This window comes from Uloborus diversus, chromosome 4 (genome assembly GCF_026930045.1).
Source record: "Uloborus diversus isolate 005 chromosome 4, Udiv.v.3.1, whole genome shotgun sequence".
Taxonomy (NCBI): Eukaryota; Metazoa; Arthropoda; class Arachnida; order Araneae; family Uloboridae; genus Uloborus; species Uloborus diversus.
The window spans coordinates 45,938,498-45,962,045 of NC_072734.1; the positions used below are offsets into that span (position 1 = coordinate 45,938,498).

General features: G+C 33.4%; 1 protein-coding gene across 1 annotated transcript in view; it reads right to left on the minus strand.

Moving 5' to 3' along the window:
- The window catches only part of LOC129220097 (microprocessor complex subunit DGCR8-like), a 48,862-nt gene extending 27,294 nt beyond the window's left edge, over window positions 1-21,568 (minus strand). The window contains exons 1-6 of the mRNA XM_054854438.1: window positions 21,522-21,568; window positions 18,897-18,957; window positions 12,060-12,141; window positions 9,237-9,338; window positions 3,797-3,895; window positions 2,844-2,926 (exon numbers count right to left, since the gene is read on the minus strand). Of these exons, the coding sequence (XP_054710413.1) occupies window positions 2,844-2,926; window positions 3,797-3,895; window positions 9,237-9,338; window positions 12,060-12,141; window positions 18,897-18,957; window positions 21,522-21,568 (474 nt within the window). The remainder of the gene's footprint in view (window positions 1-2,843; window positions 2,927-3,796; window positions 3,896-9,236; window positions 9,339-12,059; window positions 12,142-18,896; window positions 18,958-21,521) is intronic.
- Between the last annotated feature and the right edge of the window lie 1,980 nt (window positions 21,569-23,548).

Consider the following 23,548-nt stretch of genomic DNA (forward strand, 5'->3'; position numbering starts at 1 on the left):
GTTTATAACAAACCTGTACTTAAAAAGGATTTAAAAAAAATATGTGCAAATATGCACATACACACACAAAACCCAGTCATATTTAAGTGGCCTCCCCTAAGATCCAAAAATCTACTAAGCACAGCAGGGTTATAGCTTTTTTTTTTTTTTTTTTTTTGCATTTTTTAAAATCCCTTGCGGTTGCAATTGTTGCACCTTTGTGTCCTGATTGCTAAAAAAGTATTGCCGCAGTTGTGTATGAAAAAACTTCTCTTGCCAAGAGTTTTGTTAGAATACCAAATGTAGCCTGTAGCAGCTAAAAAAGTAGAACAAAAAACATCTACCTCAAAAATAAAAGTTGGGTCAAATGACGCATGTTCATTAATCCAGCAAAATAAATAAATCAATGAAATGTAAAATATCCCATCAATGTGCAGAAGAGAGCAATTTTCTGATCCAAAATTTTAATTTAAGAACTCTTTTGGATTTTTTATAAATTCCAAAACATAAGTCATCTTTATACATTAACCATCATCAGACATGATCTCAGCACGTTGACAGCAACATGCATTAATGAATTATGTTCTGAAAATTTTAGATAAATATTTTAAAACTTAGATTAAAAATAATTCTAAAACTAATGTGCATCAAATTAACAGAATTTTGCTACTCAATTGCGTTCCACAAACATCAATGTTAAAAAAAAAATCATGAAAATAAAACCCATTATTCTACGGAAATGCAGAGTAAATCGAAACTGCGTAAATTGAGACCTGATAGTAATGTTAAAATAGGGGTTAGGTTCCGTAGATAAAAAATTGCTTCATTCTAGTGATGACTAATTGTATAATAAGTTTAATGTGTACTTATATCGATTTTTATGCACAACATGCATAAATAAATTATAAACTAGTTGTTCTGCTTATAAAAAAGTGTTGGCTATGATAGTCTTTTGGCAATCATTAAGAATTTTTCTCTGTAATTCTTTGCAGAGCATTAACACATCCATGATCACTTGCGTCATTTCCATGATAGAATCTTCCTTCACTAACAAATCAGAAAGATCATTCCTATTGTCTAGAAATGGCTCAAAATTTTCAATGTGAACGTTTTTGGTTCTGTGTCACTGAAGTCAGTATCCTCGTTGGTTTTGGCCTCCTTTGTCACTCCTTTTCCAGTGAGTTTTGAACGTGTGAGTTTAATAACTAAACTTCTGCAAAGGAACTAATCGCATAAAATGTCTCCAGGGGCCCAAGTTCGGTTGTTAGTATGCCAAAATGCAGCCTATTACGAGCAATCTGAAATCTTTAGGAATTTGGATTTTGAAAGAGAGTAAAATGTTATCTGTTTGCATTGCCACATCCGGGCAAAATAAAATAAAGGTGTTAAAGCTAAAATCGCGTAAAATAAACCGCGTAAAATGAGGGTCTACTGCATAAAAAAAGTTTCACTCATTTTTTCCAAATTACTATAACTATAATACAGATGATATTTATAAAGAGGGATCTCTTTTTTTAAAAAAAATTCTTCATGCTTGTTATTTATTATTATAATCATGAAAATATTGTCTGCTACGAATCAAAAATTTCCACTTTATTTAATTTCAATTCCGTGACCAGGAACCACAGAGGATACTTTCACAATGACAATAAGTCTTGTTTTAATCAACTCAAAATTAAGAATTATGGGATGTTCTATTATCCCTCGAACTTTGGTAAAGTTCCTATTGTGCAAAAAAATAAAAAAAATAAAAATAATAATAATAATAACAATAATAATAATACAAACTACAGACATAAAGGAAATTCAATTCAAAAACAAGAGATTTCCATTAAAATTTCTAGAAAACTGCTCTTATTTTCAAAACTTAAAAATAATTGAGATGTTAAATATAAATCTATTTTCAGTGAACCATGTGTTTGATTTATTAAAGATGTCTTACTAATATTTTAATGATTCATTCTATATTTCATTCCATAACTGGATGGTTTGAAACATAAAGAGGCAATCGAAAAGTGGGACCAACTGCAAACTTCCATTTTTCCAAAAAAATTAAAATCTTGTATTAGATTTTGACAGCGGAAATATGGAAGGGGAAAAAAGGTGGAGAGGGTGATGGAGCACAGTAAAATCTACTGAAATCAGGAGTATGAGGACAAAGAAACTAGAAATCAAGGCATAGTAATTTTATTAGAAATATTGGGGATAACTGAGCTAGCTCTGCATGCATGGCCCAAATCACAGTTTAACAACGACGTAAGAGAGTCAACAAGGTAATAAAGTTCCGGCATGCAGGGCCGAATTTAGGGGAGGGCAGGTGGGGCTACTGACCCGGGGCCTCCACAACAAAGTGGCCCCCAAAAATAAAATTTTTACAAAATGTCCTAACTTTCATGGGTAGAAAATATCGGATATATACATATATATCAAAATATTCGGATATATATCAAAGTATCGGTTATTTTCGAAAATATGATAAGGGGGCCTCCACACTTCCAAATCCGTCCCCGTCGGCAGGTAATTAGAGATTTATCGCCATGTTCCGTTGTTAACTGCAAGGTTCAAGTTCCATGGTGAGAATGATGCAAATACGTTGGATTCAATGCCCAAAATTGAATTCAACGGGTTCAATGCCCAAATATTTTTGCTTGGGTTTAAGCATGAGTAATTTTATTCTTATGACTTAAAGGACAACTTTGTCAACTTTAATTACTTTTAATACATGTAATATTTTCAGCAATCCCATTGAAAAATAATGCAATGCCTTAAAGACTTACTGAGTTATTTATTTTCTTTAAAAAAGAATTAAAAAAAACAACAACATTTAAATAGTTTTTCAAACTGAAAACAAGAAAAGAAAATACCTCAACATCTTGAAGCTCATCTGATTGTGCATCTGATGTAAACATTTTCATTTTTGGAATGAGGATTTCTAGAGCTGATTTGGCTATATTTGCATTTCAAAAGAAAACAAAATATATTAGTGCAGTAAAATAAAAAATATATATATATAAATAATAAATCTTATACATATAAAATCTGAGTATCTATCTATCTATGTCCAAGCTTCTTCTCCCGAACGACAGTGAACTGACCATCGAACCAGGTATCGATGGATTCGTCATCTTCCCGTCTTCATGTTTGGCTATTTAACATAATCCTCCGATAATAATTAGCGGAGATATCAATTAAAAATTATTAATTATGACTCTTAGATTTCAAAATAAAATCCATATTTTTCGAAGGCTTTCCTCCATTCAAATTATTATTCAGTGCTTCAACTCAACTTTCCGGATGAACGCTTTTATTAAAATTTACAGCGTGAAGAAAATCATTGAGATGAAAGATCTGTTGCCATTTCTTTTTCTCGAATATAAAGAAATAAAATTAGGCTTTTGTTTTAAGGCTTTTCCTATAATCAGGGTGTTTAAGTTGTTTACTTTTCGATTATTTTGCCGTAATCTGCAGCAAAATTTTGCTGTTTTTTTTTTGTTCAAGCCTGATTGTTAAATACGCGTCACATGACATAACTTTCATTTTCGAGGAGGACCGTGCACGTCGTAAAGTAAATGAGTGATTTACATGCAGTTTATTTTTAGTTACCTAACCTTAGTTAAACCTTGCTTTACGCGCATTTATTTATTCCTTAACGCGTTAGAAACTAGTGTCAGTGTACTACAAAAGCATCAACTGGACTGCTCTTACATTTTTTAGGTAGCCCGTGCAATGCCGGGCAGGCAGCTAGTAAGTAAGTTAAAATCTAAAAACAAAATTTTTTTAAAAGTAGATGCAATAATTAATAAAACAAATTTTATACCTGCATCAGATTTGGCTTGTTTTTTACTGCTACCATATCCAAAACCATACTCCATGTCATTAATTATCACAACAGCACCATAGGGTGTACTTGCATTTTCTGAAGTAAAAGGAAAATTTTAACTAGTTTTGCATAAAAGAATAATCAGACCAAACAAAAGCATTAAAAAATTAGACTTAAAGGTTTCCCCCTTCTTTCGGTAAAGAGCATTTTACTCGATATTTAGTTTAGTTCAATAAATATGTTTTGAGCAGTAGCATTCTGCATTTCATTCCACTCTAGTATTCTCCTAACTACAACTACATGTGATTTAACCAGTTAGATGGAGCCCTGAAAATAGCTGTTTTTTTTTTTTTTTTTTAATCCAGACCAGAAGCCGAGCAACCCCTGATCCAACACCAAAAACATTGATTTAGAATTTGTACTTGGATGGAACTTTGTGACTAGGATAGATTTAATATGCACCAATCACCATTAATTAATACTGAAAAGCTTTGATCAGCTGACATCAAACCTGCAACCTTCTGGTTACGAGTCCAAGGCCTTACATGTCAGGTAAACATGCTTTTTTATGTCTCTTAAGACACAATGACATCAGCACCAAAAGACAGAAAATAATCCTCTAAAACTCTTTAGCTATTGTAATCAATTGAAAGCATTAAAGGAATATTGAACTAAATTTGTTATCTCTTAAAAATTAATTAATATACTGGTCTTAAACTCTGTTTCAGAAATAGTGTGATACGAGATCTGATCAAAAAGTTCCAGGACTTTCTCAATAATTCTTTATTAAAATTTTTTAACAATTATTCTAACTTATCACCTTCAAAGTACTCCCCTCTGGAGGAAATACACTTCTCCCACGGGTGTTTCCACTGTCCCATGCACCTGGAAAACTCTTCTTCGGGGATGCTGTTGAGCTGCTCCCGCGTTTTTTCTTCAATCTCTTCTATCGTCTGAAATCGCTGTCCTTTCATCGGGTACTTCAGCTTGGGGAACAGCCAGAAGTCGCAGGGGGCCAGATCAGGTGAATAGGGGGGCTGGGGAAGGGTTGTCATGTTTTTGGCCAAAAACTCGCGGATAAGGAGGGTGGTGTGACAGGGCGCGTTGTCATGGTGAAGAAACCACTTGCCTGTCGCCCACAATTCAGGCCTCTTCTGTCTAATTTTTTGACGCAAAGTTCTCTCTCAGGGTGTCAAGGTAGCGAAATCTGTTGACTGTTTCACCTTGTGCGAGGAATTCATGATGGATCACACCTTTCGAATCAAAGAAAACAGTGATCATCACTTTGACGTTCGATCTCACCTGACGAGCTTTTTTGGGTCTTGGTGAGCCTTTTGACTTCCACTGGGACGACTGCACCTTCGTTTCCACGTCGTAGCCATAAACCCAACTCTCGTCACCTGTGATGATAGTTTTCAAGAAGTTTTCGTCGGAACTGGCCATTTGCAAGAGCTCCTGACAAACCTCCAGGCGGTGCGCTTTTTGATCCTCTGTCATCAGACGTGGAACGAATTTGGCTGCAACCCTTCTCATCTCCAATTTTTCAGTCAGGATCTCCTGACATGACCCAAATGAGATGTGGCACTCCTCTGTCATCTTTCGAATCGTTAAACGTCGAATGGAACGCACTAGGGCATTCACTTTGGCCACTTGAGCATCGTTAGTTGAAGTAAAAGACCTTCCTGAACGAGGGTCATCTGTCGTTGAAGTTCTGCCTTCCTTGAACCGTTTGAACCACTCATGACACCATGAATGACTCATCACTTCATCACCGAAAGCGTCCTGAAGCATTTGGAAAGTTTCCACGAATGATTTGCCCAATTTCACGCAAAATTTGACGCTAACGCGTTGCTCTACTTTCCTGTCCATTACGAAAAAGCTAGAAACAAAGAAGTGGTTTCAGTGAAACAGCTGTAACTTCCGTTTGGAGAAGGTTATCAATATTATGAAACAACAGCTGTGCTCGGGAAGACTTACTCTAAACAATGCTGCCAACCGGAAGTCTCTAGCACTCTCTGTTCCCGCGCAATTTCAAAATTCTGCAACTTTTCGATCAGACCTCGTATAGTGACGCAGTTGCAAATAAACTATTTAAAAAAACTTTTAAAACTCAAATTCTTAATGTATTGTATCCGATAAATCTTTTTAAAGTTATGATTTCGCAAAATTTGTTGCATTAAGGTAAAAAGATAAAAATCAGCAAAACAAAAAAAGTACTTTTGATGCCACAAAAGCTAACAAAAGACTGGGTAAGGATAATAAGTGTGGCACTTTTCCGTTATATGTATGTCATAGATCATTTTCAAATATTTTCACCCAACTGGTTAAAACAACAATACACTAATTTGCTCGTCAAATTAGGCAAAATCAATGTTGTTAAAATTTAATGTTAAGTTCTTAAATAAAGCAATCCATTAAATAAGTCTAATCCATAAATAAATGGCTACTTTTTTATGTAAGGATGTCCGGGGTAAGCTTCAAAACTACTGGACGGATTTTAACCATTTTTTCACCATAGATAGCTACATTATCGGGAAGCAACTTAGGTTATAATTCATTTCTAAAAAACTTTGTTTAAAATAGTTATGATGGAAAACAGTAAATTTCATGTAATTTCCCTATTAAATGATTAAATATAAAACCCATTGTTACAAAATTTTGTTGCCTTACAACAGTAATGTTAATAGTAATCATAAAAAAGTTTTGAATCAAGGCTTTTCAGGGGCAAACATGAATTTAAAGTCGTTTAAATATTCGGAAACTCTACTTTTTGCACTTTTTTTTGTGTGTGTTTGTGTGTACTATTTTTTTAATAAATAAAGTGCACGTTTTATAAGTGATCTTTGTTTTTTGTTAGTTCATATTTTGGAATTCTTCAAATTTTTATATGCTTAAATGTCATGCTTTCGTTTCTAACTGAATATTATTTCGCTCTTTATACTTATTGCTATTTTACTTTTATGGGTAAGGAAGAAGCTCAATTTTTAATTACGCCAAAGCGGTGCGTTTTGAGTTCTTTCAGTTAAAATAGAAAATGAATGAAAGTAGCTATTGTTTCTCCCAATTATTACTGACCCAGGAAACGCTGGGTATTTCTCTAGTAGTTACATAAAAATGAAAGAATCACCAAAGAAATAAATGCATTAAATGTATAAAACTTGGATGTGTTAGAAAGTCTATGTAACTCAGGGATGCACAACGTTTTTGAAACAGTGGGCCACTAATACCGGAATTGATTATGTTGAGGCCCACTTCAAAAAGTGTATGGGGGGGGAGGGGATGTTAAAATCGTAAAAAATCATTCACAACGTATTTAGCACTGCTTTTGGAGATATTCTGTTTTATTTTAACAAACATAGCTAATTTCTGTTCTCATGCAGAGATAATGGCAAAAAATCTATAAGTGAAAATGTTTACTTAAAAACAACAAAGTACAAAATTAGTAAGCATAGCTTAATGCACTCACTATACTTTTTTTTAAACTAAGCAAAGCAGATGACATAAAATTAATAGCATCTAATTAAAATTTAGATGTCTGAGAGAGACCACGTTTAATTCATTGAAATCATCTATAAAATTGAACCAAATTTTCATTAAGGTTTGTAGGAGTGCTTCAAAAATGCAGTCATAGCAAGGTGCAAAACAAAAAAAAAAAAAAAAGGATTCATTAGAATTCTATTCCTAGTCTTGGAATTGTTCAAATTCATGACACAAGTGTGTTTGCAGTTGCATGCTCTGCCAAACACAGTGGCATAAGCAGCTATATTCAAACAGTTTTTTCTGAGTACAAATAAATAAAATGGCCAATCTAAGATTTTTATCTCACTGACAATTTTTGTGAAAGTGTAATTAATCAGCATCTTATCTAGTTTTCTATTTTTAAATCAAAACAATATTATAGTATTAAAAAAGTGCAAACTCATTTTAGTTGGAAAAGCACAATTATGTCTAAAGTATGTTTTAAATCATGTCTTTTTTTTTAAAAAATTTATTATATAAGTTACATTTGAAGATAAATCAAATACTCAGCAAAAAGGATAGAATAAATATTTTACAACAGAAAAATTTCATTGACAAATAAATCCATAAAAAAAAATATCCATGTATATTAGGTCACTAGGCTTTGTACTGTTTACAACTTAAGAAATAATCAGAAAATTAACTAAGCAGAAACAGATGCTTAAAGATTGCTGCACAATCATTAGCAATTCACCAAAATTAGCTAGGCATAATTTTCACATGCAAACGAAAAATGGAGAAAAGGAGCTGAAATGCAAAGAAAATGTCACATTCATACGATGTTTACTCAGTTCAACTTTCTATTTCATTAACCAATTTTCATTTTGATAAAAGTATCGTTTGGTTACATTATTTTTGTTTATGTGCCAATTTTGCAAGTGCGATTTTTTCTGGAAGTGGTAGTTATAAATAGGAGTAAAACCGACCTGTATTCAACCTTAAAATTGTGAACTAGAACGATAAATTGAAAAATATTTCTTAAAATAGTTTTAGAAAAAAATAAAAAATGAAAATTTTTTTGGTTATTTTTTCAGAACTTGTTGGGGGCCAATTCAGCAAGCTTTGGAGGCCACCTTTGGCCTGCGGGCCATAGGTTATGCATCCCTGAGTAACTGTTGGATCTGTTTTAGCATTGACATATTTTTTAATCTTTTTCTCTGCTGTATTTTTTTTAATTTTTGCAACAAGGACTGTTGCTGCATAATTAAAATTCATTTTCTAAACTTAATTCAAAATTATTGTTAGATCTGTTTTTGCCTTGAAATTTCAGCAACACATTACTACAATAGGTTAACTACATAAAAATTTGGAAATAATTAATCAAATAAAAAAGTTTTAATGTACCATGTTTTAAAAAATGAAAATGTATGGGGGAACTTCTTGGGTACTAATTATGAGCAATGATTAGGGTGATTATACAGAAGCTTATTAAATTCTATTGTAACTTAACCAAAACAAAAGTTGCTTTTCATCAAAATAATAGAATTTTCCCATATATTCAACCTAATTATTATTATTTATCTTTTTGCTTGAGTTCAAAACATATCAAATCATTGATAGTACGTGCTCACTAAAAAATAAAAGTAAATAAAAAACTGTTCCGAGTGACTTTGAAAAAAAATTCTCAATGTCTATTCCAAAAATAAAATCTAATCCAAAAAACAAATTAGTTCTACTTTTCTTAAAATAAAGGAATAAACAAAAACTTTAAATAATATTCACTATTTAGACAATCACTCTTATGAGTGTCTCAACATTTAAAAATACTCAACAAACAAAGTTCCTTATAAAAACAAGATAGTATATCAACGCCTCAGAGCAACAGTAACACATCTTAGTGTTATTTCTGGGATTAGATATCTTACTACATCTCGGTGGCGATATTCAACATGCAGTTATTTATTTTTTCATACTTTACCTAATTCTTTGAAAATATATTTTGGTTGAACTCTTAATGTGTGTTGAATATACTCGTGTAAAATACAAACTGGTGATTTTCCACAAGGATTCATAATGAATTCTAAAGAGGAGAAGAAAAAAAAAACTAATTAGGCAATAATAAACTATGAATTCATACATTTTTTGCAGAAAAATAATTGCAGTTAAACATGCCTACCTAAATCCATTATTTTAAGATTTTAATGATACCTAATTTAATAATAATTTAACTATATTAATTTCATATAGATAAAAATATTTTTGAAAAAAAAGAGCCAACTTTAAAACTTCAGTTGGAAACTGCTCTAAAGAGAAAAAAAAAAAAAAAAAAAAATCCTTCGAACATCAATACTAATTTTAAACAATTTTTGAAGTGGGCACACAAACAATAGGTAAAACGTTGTTTACCTATTGTTTGTGCGCCCACTTCATTTCTTTCACCCTACCAAACCATTATTTTAAGATTTTAATGATACCTAATTTAATAATAAATTAATAATAACTTTTCACCCTACCAAACCATTATTTTAAGATTTTAATGATACCTAATTTAATAATAACTTAACTATATTAATTTCATATAGATAAAAATATTTTTGAAAAAAAAGAGCCAACTTTAAAACTTCAGTTGGAAACTGCTCTAAAGAGTTAAAAAAAAAAAAAAAAAAATCCTTCGAACATCAATACTAATTTTAAACAATTTTTGAAGTGGGCACACAAACAATAGGTAAAACGGTGTGTAAGCATATTTTGTTTATAGTATTTAATTCATTTCAATAAAGGGATTTTTTTACAAAAATTCCTTTCACAAATAAAATAAAAGAACATAAATTACAAGCATCAGCATATTTTAGCCTGTCTATTCAGTCAATTTGCATTAACTTGAAGTCCGATAACTCAAATATTACTATAACTCAAAGTTTTTATCAAGTCCTGATCCCTTTGTCTGAAATACCATGCTGATTATTCTCAGTATCTCGAAGTTAACTTCCTTTAACTTGAAGTTTTTTCAAAGATGACTAGAAATTTATTTCGAAGGAATGAAAAAAAAAAGTGATCCTATGAGAGAAAAATTCCTTCACCTTCACTTGGAATACCTGCACAATAGACTCTATAGCAAGGAGAACACATGTTGAGCCAATGTGCGATAAAAGAGTTAAACGTGCGGAAACGAGTACCTTTGTTCCTTTTGCTTGAACTGTACTGTTTAGTACAGTATAATAGTTATTTAGACACGTTGCTGGACTATGAATCTGCTTTTAAGCTGTCAAGTAGTCAAGTCAACTGATTGTATCAAAGGCTGATCTACGTTAAAATGCGTTAACCTTCATTTTTTAGTTCGATCATTCCCCTCCATCATTTATTTTCACCTGAGAAATAACGACATTGATAAGATCTGTCATGGAGGTCATATTCACGGAGGTGAGGAATCTTCCATTAATATAGACCTAATACATACATTTTTCAGAGAAAATTTTTTTTCTTTTTTGCTACAATCTGCACATGTTAAGCATATGAAAACAAGTTCACTTCTTTTTTACATTAATTTACATCCCTGAAATTCAAGTTCAGGGAGGTGAGAAGTCAGAATAACCACAATTTAAAGCAAAATCTATCTTCTTGTTTTTTGACAAAAATCTCACAACTTCCATTATGGCTGAAAATAAACAAAGTGGCTTCCTTGTATCATGGAAAATAAAATTTGATGTCATTACTGCCACGCTTTGATGAGGAATGGCATTTTGTGTTTAGGTAATGGAAGTGAGAATTTATTGTGTGACATGAATCCTTATCCTACTAAAACAAACTAAAACACAATATTAAAAAAATATATACTTAAACAACTATTATTTAAGACACTTGTGAAAGGAATAATAAATATATAAGTATATACTTTTAACTAAACAACTTATTGAGCAACATAAGCAGTCACACAAGGTGTGTGACATGCCATGGAGGTGAGAATTCACCTGTTGCGAATCAAAAACATACTAAAATTAAAATTATTATTAAAAAATTGCTGGTAGGTTTAAATAGATATATTTCTGATTGAATTAAAAATCATTGTCAAATGAATTGGTCTTTAAAGATTTTACTGTAAAAGGTGTGGGACAGAAAAGTTGCACTTTTTGAAGAATGACGCATGTACACATTATTTAAAATATTCGATGGTTTTGAATATTAAAATGTCGAAAACCGAAACTAGCGGTAATTTGAACTTTGTATAAGTCACAATTTTTCGTCGGTCCTTTTAGAATTGAGTTATCGCGAATTGACTGTATTTCAAGAAAGTCACTTTAAATGAAGATCAAAACCTTTATACACATCATAGAAATATATGTAATGTATGTGAATGCTTTTATATTTACAGCTTTAAAAAAAAAGTGGATAATTTTTGGAACTAGATAAATGGCATAGCTGATTTTGACTTTCTACTCGATGTTCTTCCTGAATTTATTGTGGAATTTACTCTCCTTTAGTGGTTTTCCAAGTTTTTAGAGATTGTTTTACCAGCCTCACAAAAAACCTAAAAATAGGAATGCACAGTTCACGTCAAAAAAAAAAAAAAAACGTTAATACTGTAAAATACCAAGAACTGGGGGCTCAATAACTTATTCAATGAAAGAAAACTCCTCCAAAGGATAATAGCATCTTACTATAGGCCTAATTAAACTGGTTACAAATATGAATGAAGACGTAGTGCTTTACTGTAGTGTATTTACATTATCATTAAAGTATATTTCTAAAAACTAAACATGTTTATGTTATGATAGAGTACAAATTTGTAAACCAATACATTTACCTCTCTTGCTTGCATTTCCCAGCAGCACACTTTTATCTGGTGCATTAGGCAGGGGGCATGTAATCAGCTTAGTACTGTCAGGCTGAAAATGTAGAAAGCAAAAGGATTAAAAATTTTCATTTCTATACAGTACAATAAAAACATAATAATTCTGCACTATTGTAATGACAACCTTCTAATCCTAATATAGCAAGCTTTCACTGAAGTAGTGAGTTTTTGTAATTTCAAGGTTGGTCTGATATTTAAAGAGCTTAAAACAATGATCTTAGTTCAGGATCTGTAAAAACCTAGGCCACCAAGATTTTTAATGAAATACCTGGGTTTTTTTCTGCATATTAGATGAAAAACCTGTGTCTTTCAGACATTTTCAAGAAACTTCTTATTCATGATTTCAATATAAGTATTATGCCTAATCACTGTTTGACAATTTTTCTATTTCTTACAGCTGTATATAATTTTCAAATAATCGTACATCTACTTTTTACTCAAACATAAAAATGAAAAATATCAAAAACTAAAGTAAGAAGTCAAATATAAATTTAAAAATAATTGATTAAAACATGAACTGCTACATAAAATCTTTTTCATAACATGTGATGTATTTAAAAAGTAAACATTTACCTCTATTCAAAAACTACTTTTGGGACTAACACTTTGAAAATAGGGATTTTCCTTGTTATCACAAGATAGACTAACATATTTTTGAGAATAAGCGCAGCGCCACATACAAGAAATAAAGAATTATTAAATAAAAACAAAAAATCTGACTGCGTAAAAACCAAAAAAAAAAAAAAAACTAAAAAGAAAAATGTATAAACCCAGTAGTTTAGAATGCTATTAAGTACTACTGAATAACTGCACCACTGAAATAGTTTTATATTCGTGCACAGATAAGACATATCATAAATTCAAAAACAGAATAGAAGGATCAACAGTCGGGGCCCATTCAAATTTTACGGGGTCTTTGATTCAGAAAGGAATGGGCCCCGACTGTTGATCCTTCTATTCTGTTTTTGAATTTATGATATGTCTTATCTGTGCACGAATAAAAAACTATTTCAGTGGTGCAGTTATTCAATAGTACTTAATAGCATTCTAAACTACTGGACTTATACATTTTTCTTTTCAGTTTTTTTCGCAGTCGGATTTTTTGTTTTTATTTAATAATTTTTTATTTTACTTTTTAATTTTCATTGACTTAGTTATTACGATTATAAGATGGTACATTTCGCAACCTTGTCATTTCATTGGGAGAGTTTGTATCGTCAGATTTATTAAGTAACTTGCGGTGGTCTAAACTAAGCTACATGTGCTTGACCTTCAGCAAGAATGCGCGAATTTAAGTCAACCACAGCACAACTATATAAACAACCTGTATAACTCATGATGACGGGAAATCGGAAATGTCCCGTCAATCAAATCTTTCTCGCAAAACTAAAAAAGCCTCTCAAGAAAGTACACGTCGCAAAACTCGGTCCCTTGAATCAAGGCAAAAACAAATGCAACATGTAAGAGATGAAAATCGAATTAATACTCTTTCTTTTGGTGCTTATTACACGGGTTTATTTTGATGAGGACTACAATCTGAGTGTCTTGCCTTCGTTACGCATATATATTTTTTATTACAGTACAGAATACATATAAAGAACACATGAAAGAATTTACATCACCAAGAGGATAAAGTACATCCGGAGCAAAGGTGTCTTGACCTACAGCCTCCAGTGGGAGAAGCAATCGCGTAGACCACTCGGCTACTGAGACCCCAATTAGTAGACTTAGTAAATAAAAATTTCAGGCAGTAAAAACTACCTGCATTTGTTGCATGCAGGTAGCGTGCGACACAATGTGCGACACCCAGCGCGCGCCGATCCCGAACTGACAAAACGGCAACTGGTTTTTGAAATGGTACTTTTGATTACTGGCATGTGTTTAGTGACACTCCCAAGGTTAAGACAAATCCATTGACATAAGAATTACCAAAACTGGCCAAGGTGTTTAGCCTGTAGAACGCCACATAGAAACGGACATACATACATACTTTGCGTCCTGCACGAGCAGTTGGGTAAAAAGCAAAAAATTTGCTGGTGCGGCGCATGTAAAGGGTGCGGCGGATTTTTTTTCCCCCAAGTAAGAAAAAAATCCAAGTTTTTAAAAAACATTGAAATTTCTGCCAATAGATGGCACCACATCGTCCTGCTGCCGGTACACAGAGGGGTATTTGAGCCAAAAAGCTGGCCAAAAGTCGAAATGACAACTTTGCTTATCGGTTTCGGCCTTAAGTTTCAAAACAGGTGGATAAACATACCATTATATGGAAGTGTCCTTTTTTCATTGGAACTATATATAAAAATTTGCCAGCAGTAAGAACTTAGCACTTTGATGATTCGGTTGTCTTTGTTTTCAATAAACCTTCAACGTCTTATTTTTCGCATTAAAATTATATTAGAAGAAAAATTTATTAAGGATGGCCTAAGGGAAGGTTTGTGTACTATTATTTATCAATTTTTACTTTTTGAGACCGTAAATATTTTTTTTAATGCAATTCTTGAAGCCTCACAAAAATATCAATTTTTGGAATTTTTTTATGTAAATGAATGGTTTTAAACACTATGTACTAATTTGTACTATTTCTAAGTTGTACCCTATGTTACTTTAGAATGTCTACTTTTAAAGGGTGTCCCAGAATTAATGCAAGATTTAAATTTGCCACAATTTTTGCTGTAAATTGTTGGCAGCCACGGAAAAAGAACAATTTGACAGCTGGGAGTTTAGGGTTAGTAAAAATGGAGTGTTATACTATTATACAGCCAGCGAAACAATTCAATCACTGCATGAGGAATTTCCTGTTCGTGTACTCTCTCGTTTCGGTGATATGAATTGTACCCTAGATCGTGTGATTTTACATCATTAGACTTCTTCCTACGGGGTTATTTGAAGTCAAACGTCTATGTCAACAATCCCACAACCACCCGCGCATTACCTAAGTGCGATATCGAGCGCCAATAACAGTAAACTGCTTGATCCGCCCAAACTTTCATTATTTTTCAAATAATTGTTCGATAATGAAAACGCATTATAGAATCGAAAACGCTCCATTTGTAATAACCCTAGACCCTCAGCTGCCAAATTGTTCTTTTTTCAAGATTGCCCACAATTTATTGCATAAATGGCGGCAAATTCAAATCTTGCGTTAATTTTGGGACACCCTTTATAATCTGCAACAAAAGCTTGCCCGAATTTGACCGAAAAAATTAATAAAGCTATAAACAGAACACATTATTTTCATAATTTTGAGTTTTTTTTCAATTAATATTAGATTTTACGGCTTCAGCCATAAGTACGACTCAAAATATTATTAAAGACAGTACATAAGGCTATTTGATGCAAAGTTCAGGCAAATAGAAAATAAACTAGCTGAAATTAGGGATTTCTTTGGAAAATATCGAAATTTAAAAATTTTACCCTGTTTTGTATCTGGGTCAGACTTTGAAGTCAGTCAGTAGCATCAATTTGTCATGCTATAGTCTAATTTATAATATCCTGTGCTTGTTTTCAACTTATGCACCAGACAGAAACTTGTGAACCCAAAAATAACCGAAAAAAAAATTATGAAATTAATAGTCTGCTCTTTTTATAGTTTTATTATTTTCTGTGTAAATTTTTGTTGCAAATTGTCAAAATAGACACTATTATAGAAAAATTTGGAAGTAGTACAAATGAGAACAGAATATTTAAAATCATTGTCTTACAAGAAAAAAAAAGGGGGGGGGGGTGTTTTTGTGAGGCTTGAAGAAAGGCATTAAAATAAAAAATAAAAATATATGCATATAAATTGATGAATAATAGAGTACAAACCTTGCTCCAGCCCCTCCATATTAAATATTTCGTCTAATATCACTTTTAACATGGAAAATAAAACAACAAAGGTTTGTTGAAAAACTTGAATGTCCCAATCAGAAATGGACAACTGAATCAAAAAAGTGTTACGTTCTGACTGCTGGTAAATTTTTATGGTTAGTTCCAATTAAAAAAGAACGCTTTCACATACTGCCATGTTTATCTACCTGTTTTGATACTCAGAAGCGACAATAACCAGTAAAATTGACAATATCGATTTTTGTCTCAAATACCCGTCTGTGTGACAGTTAGCATAACATACCGATTCACATAGAAAAAGTAGGTTAGTCACGTCAAAGTACGTCGATGTTTCAATATTTTTATCAAACATTCAAAAACGTTTTTCGTTGTTTGCAATGTCTCTATTTTGCTTCTGATTTCTATATAAAAAACAATAAGCTTTTAATAATGATTAATAGTTTTCAAACCGTTTGAATGCTTATTTTGATGCTTGAATCAAACGTTACGCCAAAATAAGCAGTAAAAATGGCTTTTTAAATCAAGTTGATGAAAAAATATATATTGACATAATACTAAATATTTCAAGAATCTTATCTGTTATTGTTCAGGATTCAAATGTCGAACTATGTCGTTTCTACATCAATTGATATTTTTGTGCAACTTGAGCCAAATTTTGACATTGGCAAGGCATTGATGAGAAGGGTTTGTGTCCTCCGCTCTGGATGACCAACCAATGTCTCCTCCCAAGGTAAGAAAATTAGATTTACAGTAAAGTATATATTGTTACGTGAGTTAAAAATATTTCTTTCATTTGCATTTCACTTCAGGTTTCTTTACAACTAATTGTGCTTTGAAGTTGCCGAATGTTGGGTGCGGCGTATAAATTAAAATTGTTTTTTCTTAAGAATATATTTCGATGCTGTGCTTACTCCCGAAAACACAGTACGTACAAAATACATTCTATATAATTTCCTCCTCCTGATGCTGTTCTCTCAACTAATGACTAATTTCCAAAAGGTACAAGGGGCACAGATCTAAACAAAGCTCCTGATTTTAGTGCAATTCACACTAGATATGAGCCGTGGTAAAGTGCCACACACGAGATCATATGTGCTTACAGATTTATGAGATGTAAACAATAAGAGAATAATACTAGTAGAAAAAGGTTGAAAATATACAAGAGGAATTTTCTCATTTTCTGCTAAATTGTAAGGTAAAATAATGAAAATTTTCGGATATTTTTGCATAAAATACATTTTTGTTTTTTATGTTGAACACAAATTGGTAAATACTGTTCTCCTTTTATTGGGTTGTTCGGAAAGTAATTTCGTTTTTTCCCGTCAGAGGACTTAATTACGTTTTTTCGAAACCAACTTCACACTTAAGCCGCATAACCATTATATGTCTTGAGAGCTGATATTGCAAGGCTTGTGTGTGAAAAAGTTCTATTAATTCTACGCAGCAGTTTTTGGTTGGTGCCCTTTTAAATATGGAGAGCAATAAGCAGCATTTTCGTCATATTTTACTTTTTTACTTCAGAAAAGGTAAAAATGCTGTCCAAGCAAGAAAAAATTGACGGATGTGTATGGAGAAGGCATGTTAACAGTACGCCAGTGCCAGAACTGGTTTGCAAAATTTCGATCCGGCAATTTTGATGTCGAAGATGCACCACGGTCTGGAAGGCCGGTCGAAGCTGACAAAGATGCGATAAAGGCATTAGTTGATGCAAATCGGGGAATAACCACACGAGAGATCGGTGAGAGATTAAATTTGTCGAATTCGACTGTTTATGGCCATTTGAAAGGCATGGGCTTAACCTCGAAGCTCGATGTGTGGGTGCCCCATGTCCTTACGGAGCGAAATTTGTGTCGTCGCGTTGACGCGTGTGATTTGCTCCTCAAACGTCAAGAAAATGATCCACTTTTGAAGCGGATTATTACTGGGGACGAAAAATGGGTTGTATACAACAATGTTAAACGCAAGAGGTCATGGAGCAGAAAAGATGAACCGGCTCAAAGCGTGTCAAAAGCCAACATTCACCAAAAAAAGGTGATGCTCTCCGTTTGGTGGGATGTTAAAGGAATCGTTTTTTTTTTTGAGCTTTTGCTGGACAATACAACGATTAATTCAGAAGTCTATTGTCATCAGCTGGACAAATTGAATGCTTCACTTAAAGAGAAGAGGCCCGAATTAATCAACAGGAAGGGTGTAGTGTTCCACCAGGATAATGCGAGACCTCACACAAGTTTGGTCACTCGCCAAAAACTTTTACAGCTTGAATGGGACGTACTGCAACATCCACCATATTCTCCAGATCTGGCGCCTTCCGACTACTATTTGTTCCGGTCCCTGCAAAATTTTTTGGATGACAAAACCTTTACCTCAAATGAAGATGTCAAAAACCACCTGAACCAGTTTTTTGCCAGCAAGGACCAAAACTTTTATGAGAGGGGAATTATGTTACTGCCAGAAAGATGGCAAAAGGTGTTGGACCAGAATGGCCAATATATAATTTAATAAAATATTTATTCATTATACGAAAACTGTCTTTCATGTTCCCCGAAAAAAACAAAATGACTTTCCGAACAACCCAATATATCATTCTACTGAAAATAGAATGTCCACAATTAATATTTAAAATCTGAAATATCTTTGTAAATTTAACAAAATAAAGGTAATCAGTTTTAAGATTTGCCTTTTAAGATTTTGGCTAAGTCATAGAAAAAACAGAGAATAATTAACGCATAATTTTACAATGTGAGATTACAAAATAGTCAAATGTTATTGTGTCCCCCCCCCCTCTCGAAAAAAAAACTGCAATCCCTTCCACACATGAAGCTTGGAGGCCAGCCTCTATTTCACATAATCATTTAAATTTTAGCCACTGTACAATCGATAATTTAGTTAATCTAATATATTCATACATAATAAACTTACATTTTTTGAGGAATATAATAAAAATATTTATTTAATAATTACCAAAGTTGGTCTGTGTTTTAATTTTAGAGACTTTTGATGCTGTCTTCTGCCAGACCAGGTTCTGAAAATGTATGCACATAATTATATAAACATAGGCTACAAATACATATTGTATATTTACTCAAAAATTCAGAAAAATTAAAATAGTAATTGTCAATTTTTTATGTGAAGGAGAGAAAAAATGCACTAATTGAAAAGAAAAAAAAACATCTACTTTCTAATGTATCTAGAATTTTAGGTAGAGTTAAAAGGAAAAATTGATTAGGAAAAACACCAGTACTTGCTTTTCATAGCAGAGTCGCACCAAATATTTAGTTGGTATTTCGGTATACTGCATATTCGGAGACAAACCAAATGAATACTTGGTTTGGCTGAATACTTTAATATCTGACAACCAAATAATCGCATCTTAGTAATTTTATCAACGTTTAAAATATTTAATGTAGATGTGTAATTTAAATATTGTTACTTTTTCAGTTTTTCTGAAGTCTTAAGACACATTACATTTACTTTATTATTTTGAACTCATACAAATATCGCACATTAACCAGAAACAAAAATAACAAAGTACAAGGTTAAGTAGCAATAAATATATGGCCAACTCCTTACTACTTAACATTACCTACTAATTTTTATGTAAAATATGCAGCTTAGAAAAATGAAAACATTTGGATATTAAATTTTGCAGTATTTTAATTTCTAAAAAGATTCTAGAAGAAAAATAGTTTTTGAGAAAATCCATATCGGTTACAATAGTTGTCTACTATATATATGTTACGGCCAAAGCCCGAAATTGGCCAGTTCGCGAATTGGCCAGCCAATTCGCGAACTGGCCAGCATTGCTGAAAACTTACCGGCCAAAGCCCGAAATTTTCTTGATTTCGGGCTTTGGCCGGCCAATTCGCGAAGTGGCTAGGGACGATCGGCCAAAGTAGGAAGAAAGAACTGAAGAGCAGATTGTTTTCATAAACTTTTAAAAATGAAGTATTTTTAAATGAGTACTTCGGTGCACAATTTTTTCTTAAGTACACTTGGTCCAGAAACAAGCTCAAATATAAGTGATACCTCCGTGTGAAAAATTAGCTTGTAATGCATAAAAATATGATCTCGTCTTATTCTATTCTCATATTTAAGCCATAATAGATATTATTCAGTGAACGTATGATATGTGATATACAACGTGATTATTATAATTATGTGATACACAACGTGATTATAATAAAGGGCGTTAATGTAATCTTCAGGCTATTATACCGTGAGGATTAGATTAACATTTCTATTATCAAAACATGAAGTACTCAAAAATGAGTAGATTTTACTGATTTTTAAGTATTCTGCTTTAATAGCTCATTTTACTAATTTCAAATGAGGAAAACAATTACGTAATGTAAAGCCCATCACTTATTACTACAAGTTGTGAACTTCCACATTATAAAAAACAATTGTGTAACCAACCTTACTCCTTAAATTTGGTGGAAGCATAGCTGCATCTACTGCTCTGGAGTAACTTAACTGATATAACTGGTGCAAAGTTCCACATCGCTTGTGGAAGGTTACACCATGGCAATATAACTATAGCGTAGCGTCTCCCTCATTTCTACGTAAGGTTAGACCATAATGTTCTATATGCTTACAGATAAATTATTTGAAAGGTTACACAATAGCAAAATTTAAGCTTTCATTTGACTTTCTTGAACTGGTTCTCATTTTCAATTGTAAGTGGACTTATACTTCAAGTTAACTATTTGATGGTTTAAATTAACCACGTAGGTACATTAAATGATCAATTAATATTTTTTTCTCAACGTTTTAAATTGAAAGTACAAAGTAAATTAGTAGGTGAAAATACTTGAAATTTCGTTATAACAGTATTTTTTAAAAATCATGCTAGAAACCCCTTGTTTTTTGTCTTCTTTACAACTTTTGCTTTCAATCATTCGTTTATTCAATATTTATCAAGTTCATTTTTTTTCCACAATCAATATACACCAATTACAAACAAGACGTTTTTATTGCACTATTAAAGGAATACCCAGGACACCGGGTGGGGTCTGAACTCACAACGGGAGTCTTACAGACATGTCGCAAAGCAAGAGAACTGCTCGGCCACAAAGATCCGTTTTCATTTCACTCATAAGATTTTACCAGCTCTGTGCCGATATTGATCTTTACGCATACACTTTGAATTCTACTGACTGCAGGTGGGACTTACACGAAACATAGTGCAAGGTTCCTCCAACAATTTGAGTTTTTGAAACAGAGATACTACACACTCCAGAATTCGTGAACGTTACACCCATTTATGATGGTAATCTTACACAATTTTTTTCCAGTGCATGACATTTCGAATTGCATAAACATTTATCCCTCCTCAAGGACGGATACAAGGGAGGGGTGATCGCCCCTTCTTTGAGCGAGATACAGGACCTTCTTTAGGTATATATTTTCAATATTTAAGTTCCAAAAACAGCAAAATTACATAATCTTCGTTGGTGTTGGGAGTTTTCAAGCTTTAAAATAAACGTTAGTCACTCCACATCTCCCACCTAAACCCAGAAGGTCTTGCAACCATTCGGGGGAGAAGTAGAGGAATCTCTGTCTCTCTCACTTGCAGCGCTGTCATACCGGAAGTGACACATGTGCCGTCTACCAGTCAATCTACGATCTGCCATTATCATTTCGGGCTTTGGCCAAGGATTCCCGGCCAGTTCGCGAAATGGCCAGCCGAAGTAGAAAATACAATAGTAATTGCAAGTATTTCGGGCTTTGGCCAAACCTCTTGGCCAATGCGCGAAATGGCTGGCCAATTCGCGAACTGGCCGAACTTCGGGCTTTGGCCGTAACATATATAACAAATACCATATTATAGGGTAACATTAATAAGCCAAAGCAATTCATTCAAAATGGGCTTGAAATTGTAGTCTTTGTGTGTGTGAAATGCTTTTAAATTGGTATATGTGATAATGCATATCACATTTTTTTACCCATTTACATTTTTCCCATGTTTTCGGTCATTTTAATCGTTTTCTTCCCCCATTTTGTTGTTTTTTTATTTTCTTGTGCATTCCACGTTTTCCCCGCGTTCCCCCGTTAAATTTCGCACACTTTACGATATCAAAATATGACTTATTCACTTTTCCCATCGTTTAGCTTTTTGTCAATTTTTCAAGCGTCGATCCGATTTTTTGCATCTTCTTGTCGGCCATTAAAATGGCGTAGCGTCCCCTTCCCTTCGTTGTTTGGGCGCCAAACGCACTCATTGGTTCCCGCGCATCACCGCGTACCCGGATCTGATCGCTCATTTGCCGATTCATTTTTCCACCCCACTTCACTCTACTTGCTGCTCTCTGTCCGCTCGGTCGCATTTTCTGCGGCTCCGGTTTTTGTTCTACGATGGCGATAATGATGCATCGGTGCACGGCGTCTGGGGACGGCCGTTGCTCGCCGCAAAATCGTTAATAACCTCAACATGAGGTGAACGTTTTATTTTTCATATTTGTCTAAAATATAATACTCAAGAATGTTACTTCGTCGCAGCTGAAGATGGAGCGTAGGATCCATCACCTGTTTGAATGATGGCGTCCGATGGCGGCGCGCAGTGTGCTCCTGAATCGTCCCCTTAATGTATCTACTTTTTCGATAATCAAACGAGCATGAGGTGACGGCATGGATCCGCAATTACCTTGAAAGTACCTCGAATCCTTTTTAAGCGTGCGACGGGCTCAACATTGTCACCATGGTGATTACAGCCTGCACCATTTTCGTCTCAACGTACATCGGCCTGCAACGGACATTTTTTTTATCAAAAGCCATCCCTCGATAACATCCCACCATATTCATAGCGAACTGTACGTCCTTCGTCCATTTCAATTTAAATATTCCACCGCCCTCCGCGAGAACTCTACCTTTTTTTTTGATCGTTAACGAACTTAGCAACAAAACCCAGCTCCATTCATGAACTCTTAAGTCTGTATTCCTCGCATTTGTTTTTTTTATACTAAGTGAAATGTTCTGGTGATCACCATGCCTAGTGCCTGTCTTCATGTCTGCTTGGAAGTAACGTAGAATAAAGAATGTGTGGTAATTAATTTTGTGTTTTCTATCGTCAACAAACACCACCCCCGGGTAAGTCTCTTTTAAATTTTTGTTCTTGGGCATTCAAGGCAGTCGTTGGTCTGAGGTTATGCGCGGCAGCGATGCTTCCACTTCCACGGCCTAAAATCGCTTTCTCTTTGGTTTTCGTATGATTTCACAAAATTAATCGCGCGCAACATGACAAAATGGCGCCGTTTTTGACCAGGTCTTGAATGCCTTTTTTTTCTGAAGTTGAATGCATATGCACTTTTGTTGTTTTTTTTCATATGGCTTTTTGTATTTCTGTGATGTTAATGGGGGGATATATTAATTTTATATTTTTAATTTAGTTCAAAAATTTGATGTCATTTTTTTATTTTATTAGTTGCATTTATTCTCATGTGTGCATGTGCTTTCAACAATATTTGCATTTAAAAATTTTTGTTTCTCATGATTGCACCGTGTGAATTAAGTGAAAATTATATTAGATGCTCATTGATTTTTGTGCTAAAGTAAAAGACGGCACATTTGTTGCCATGTCAACTGATAGTACTCAAACCGACCCACCCCAAGGTGTG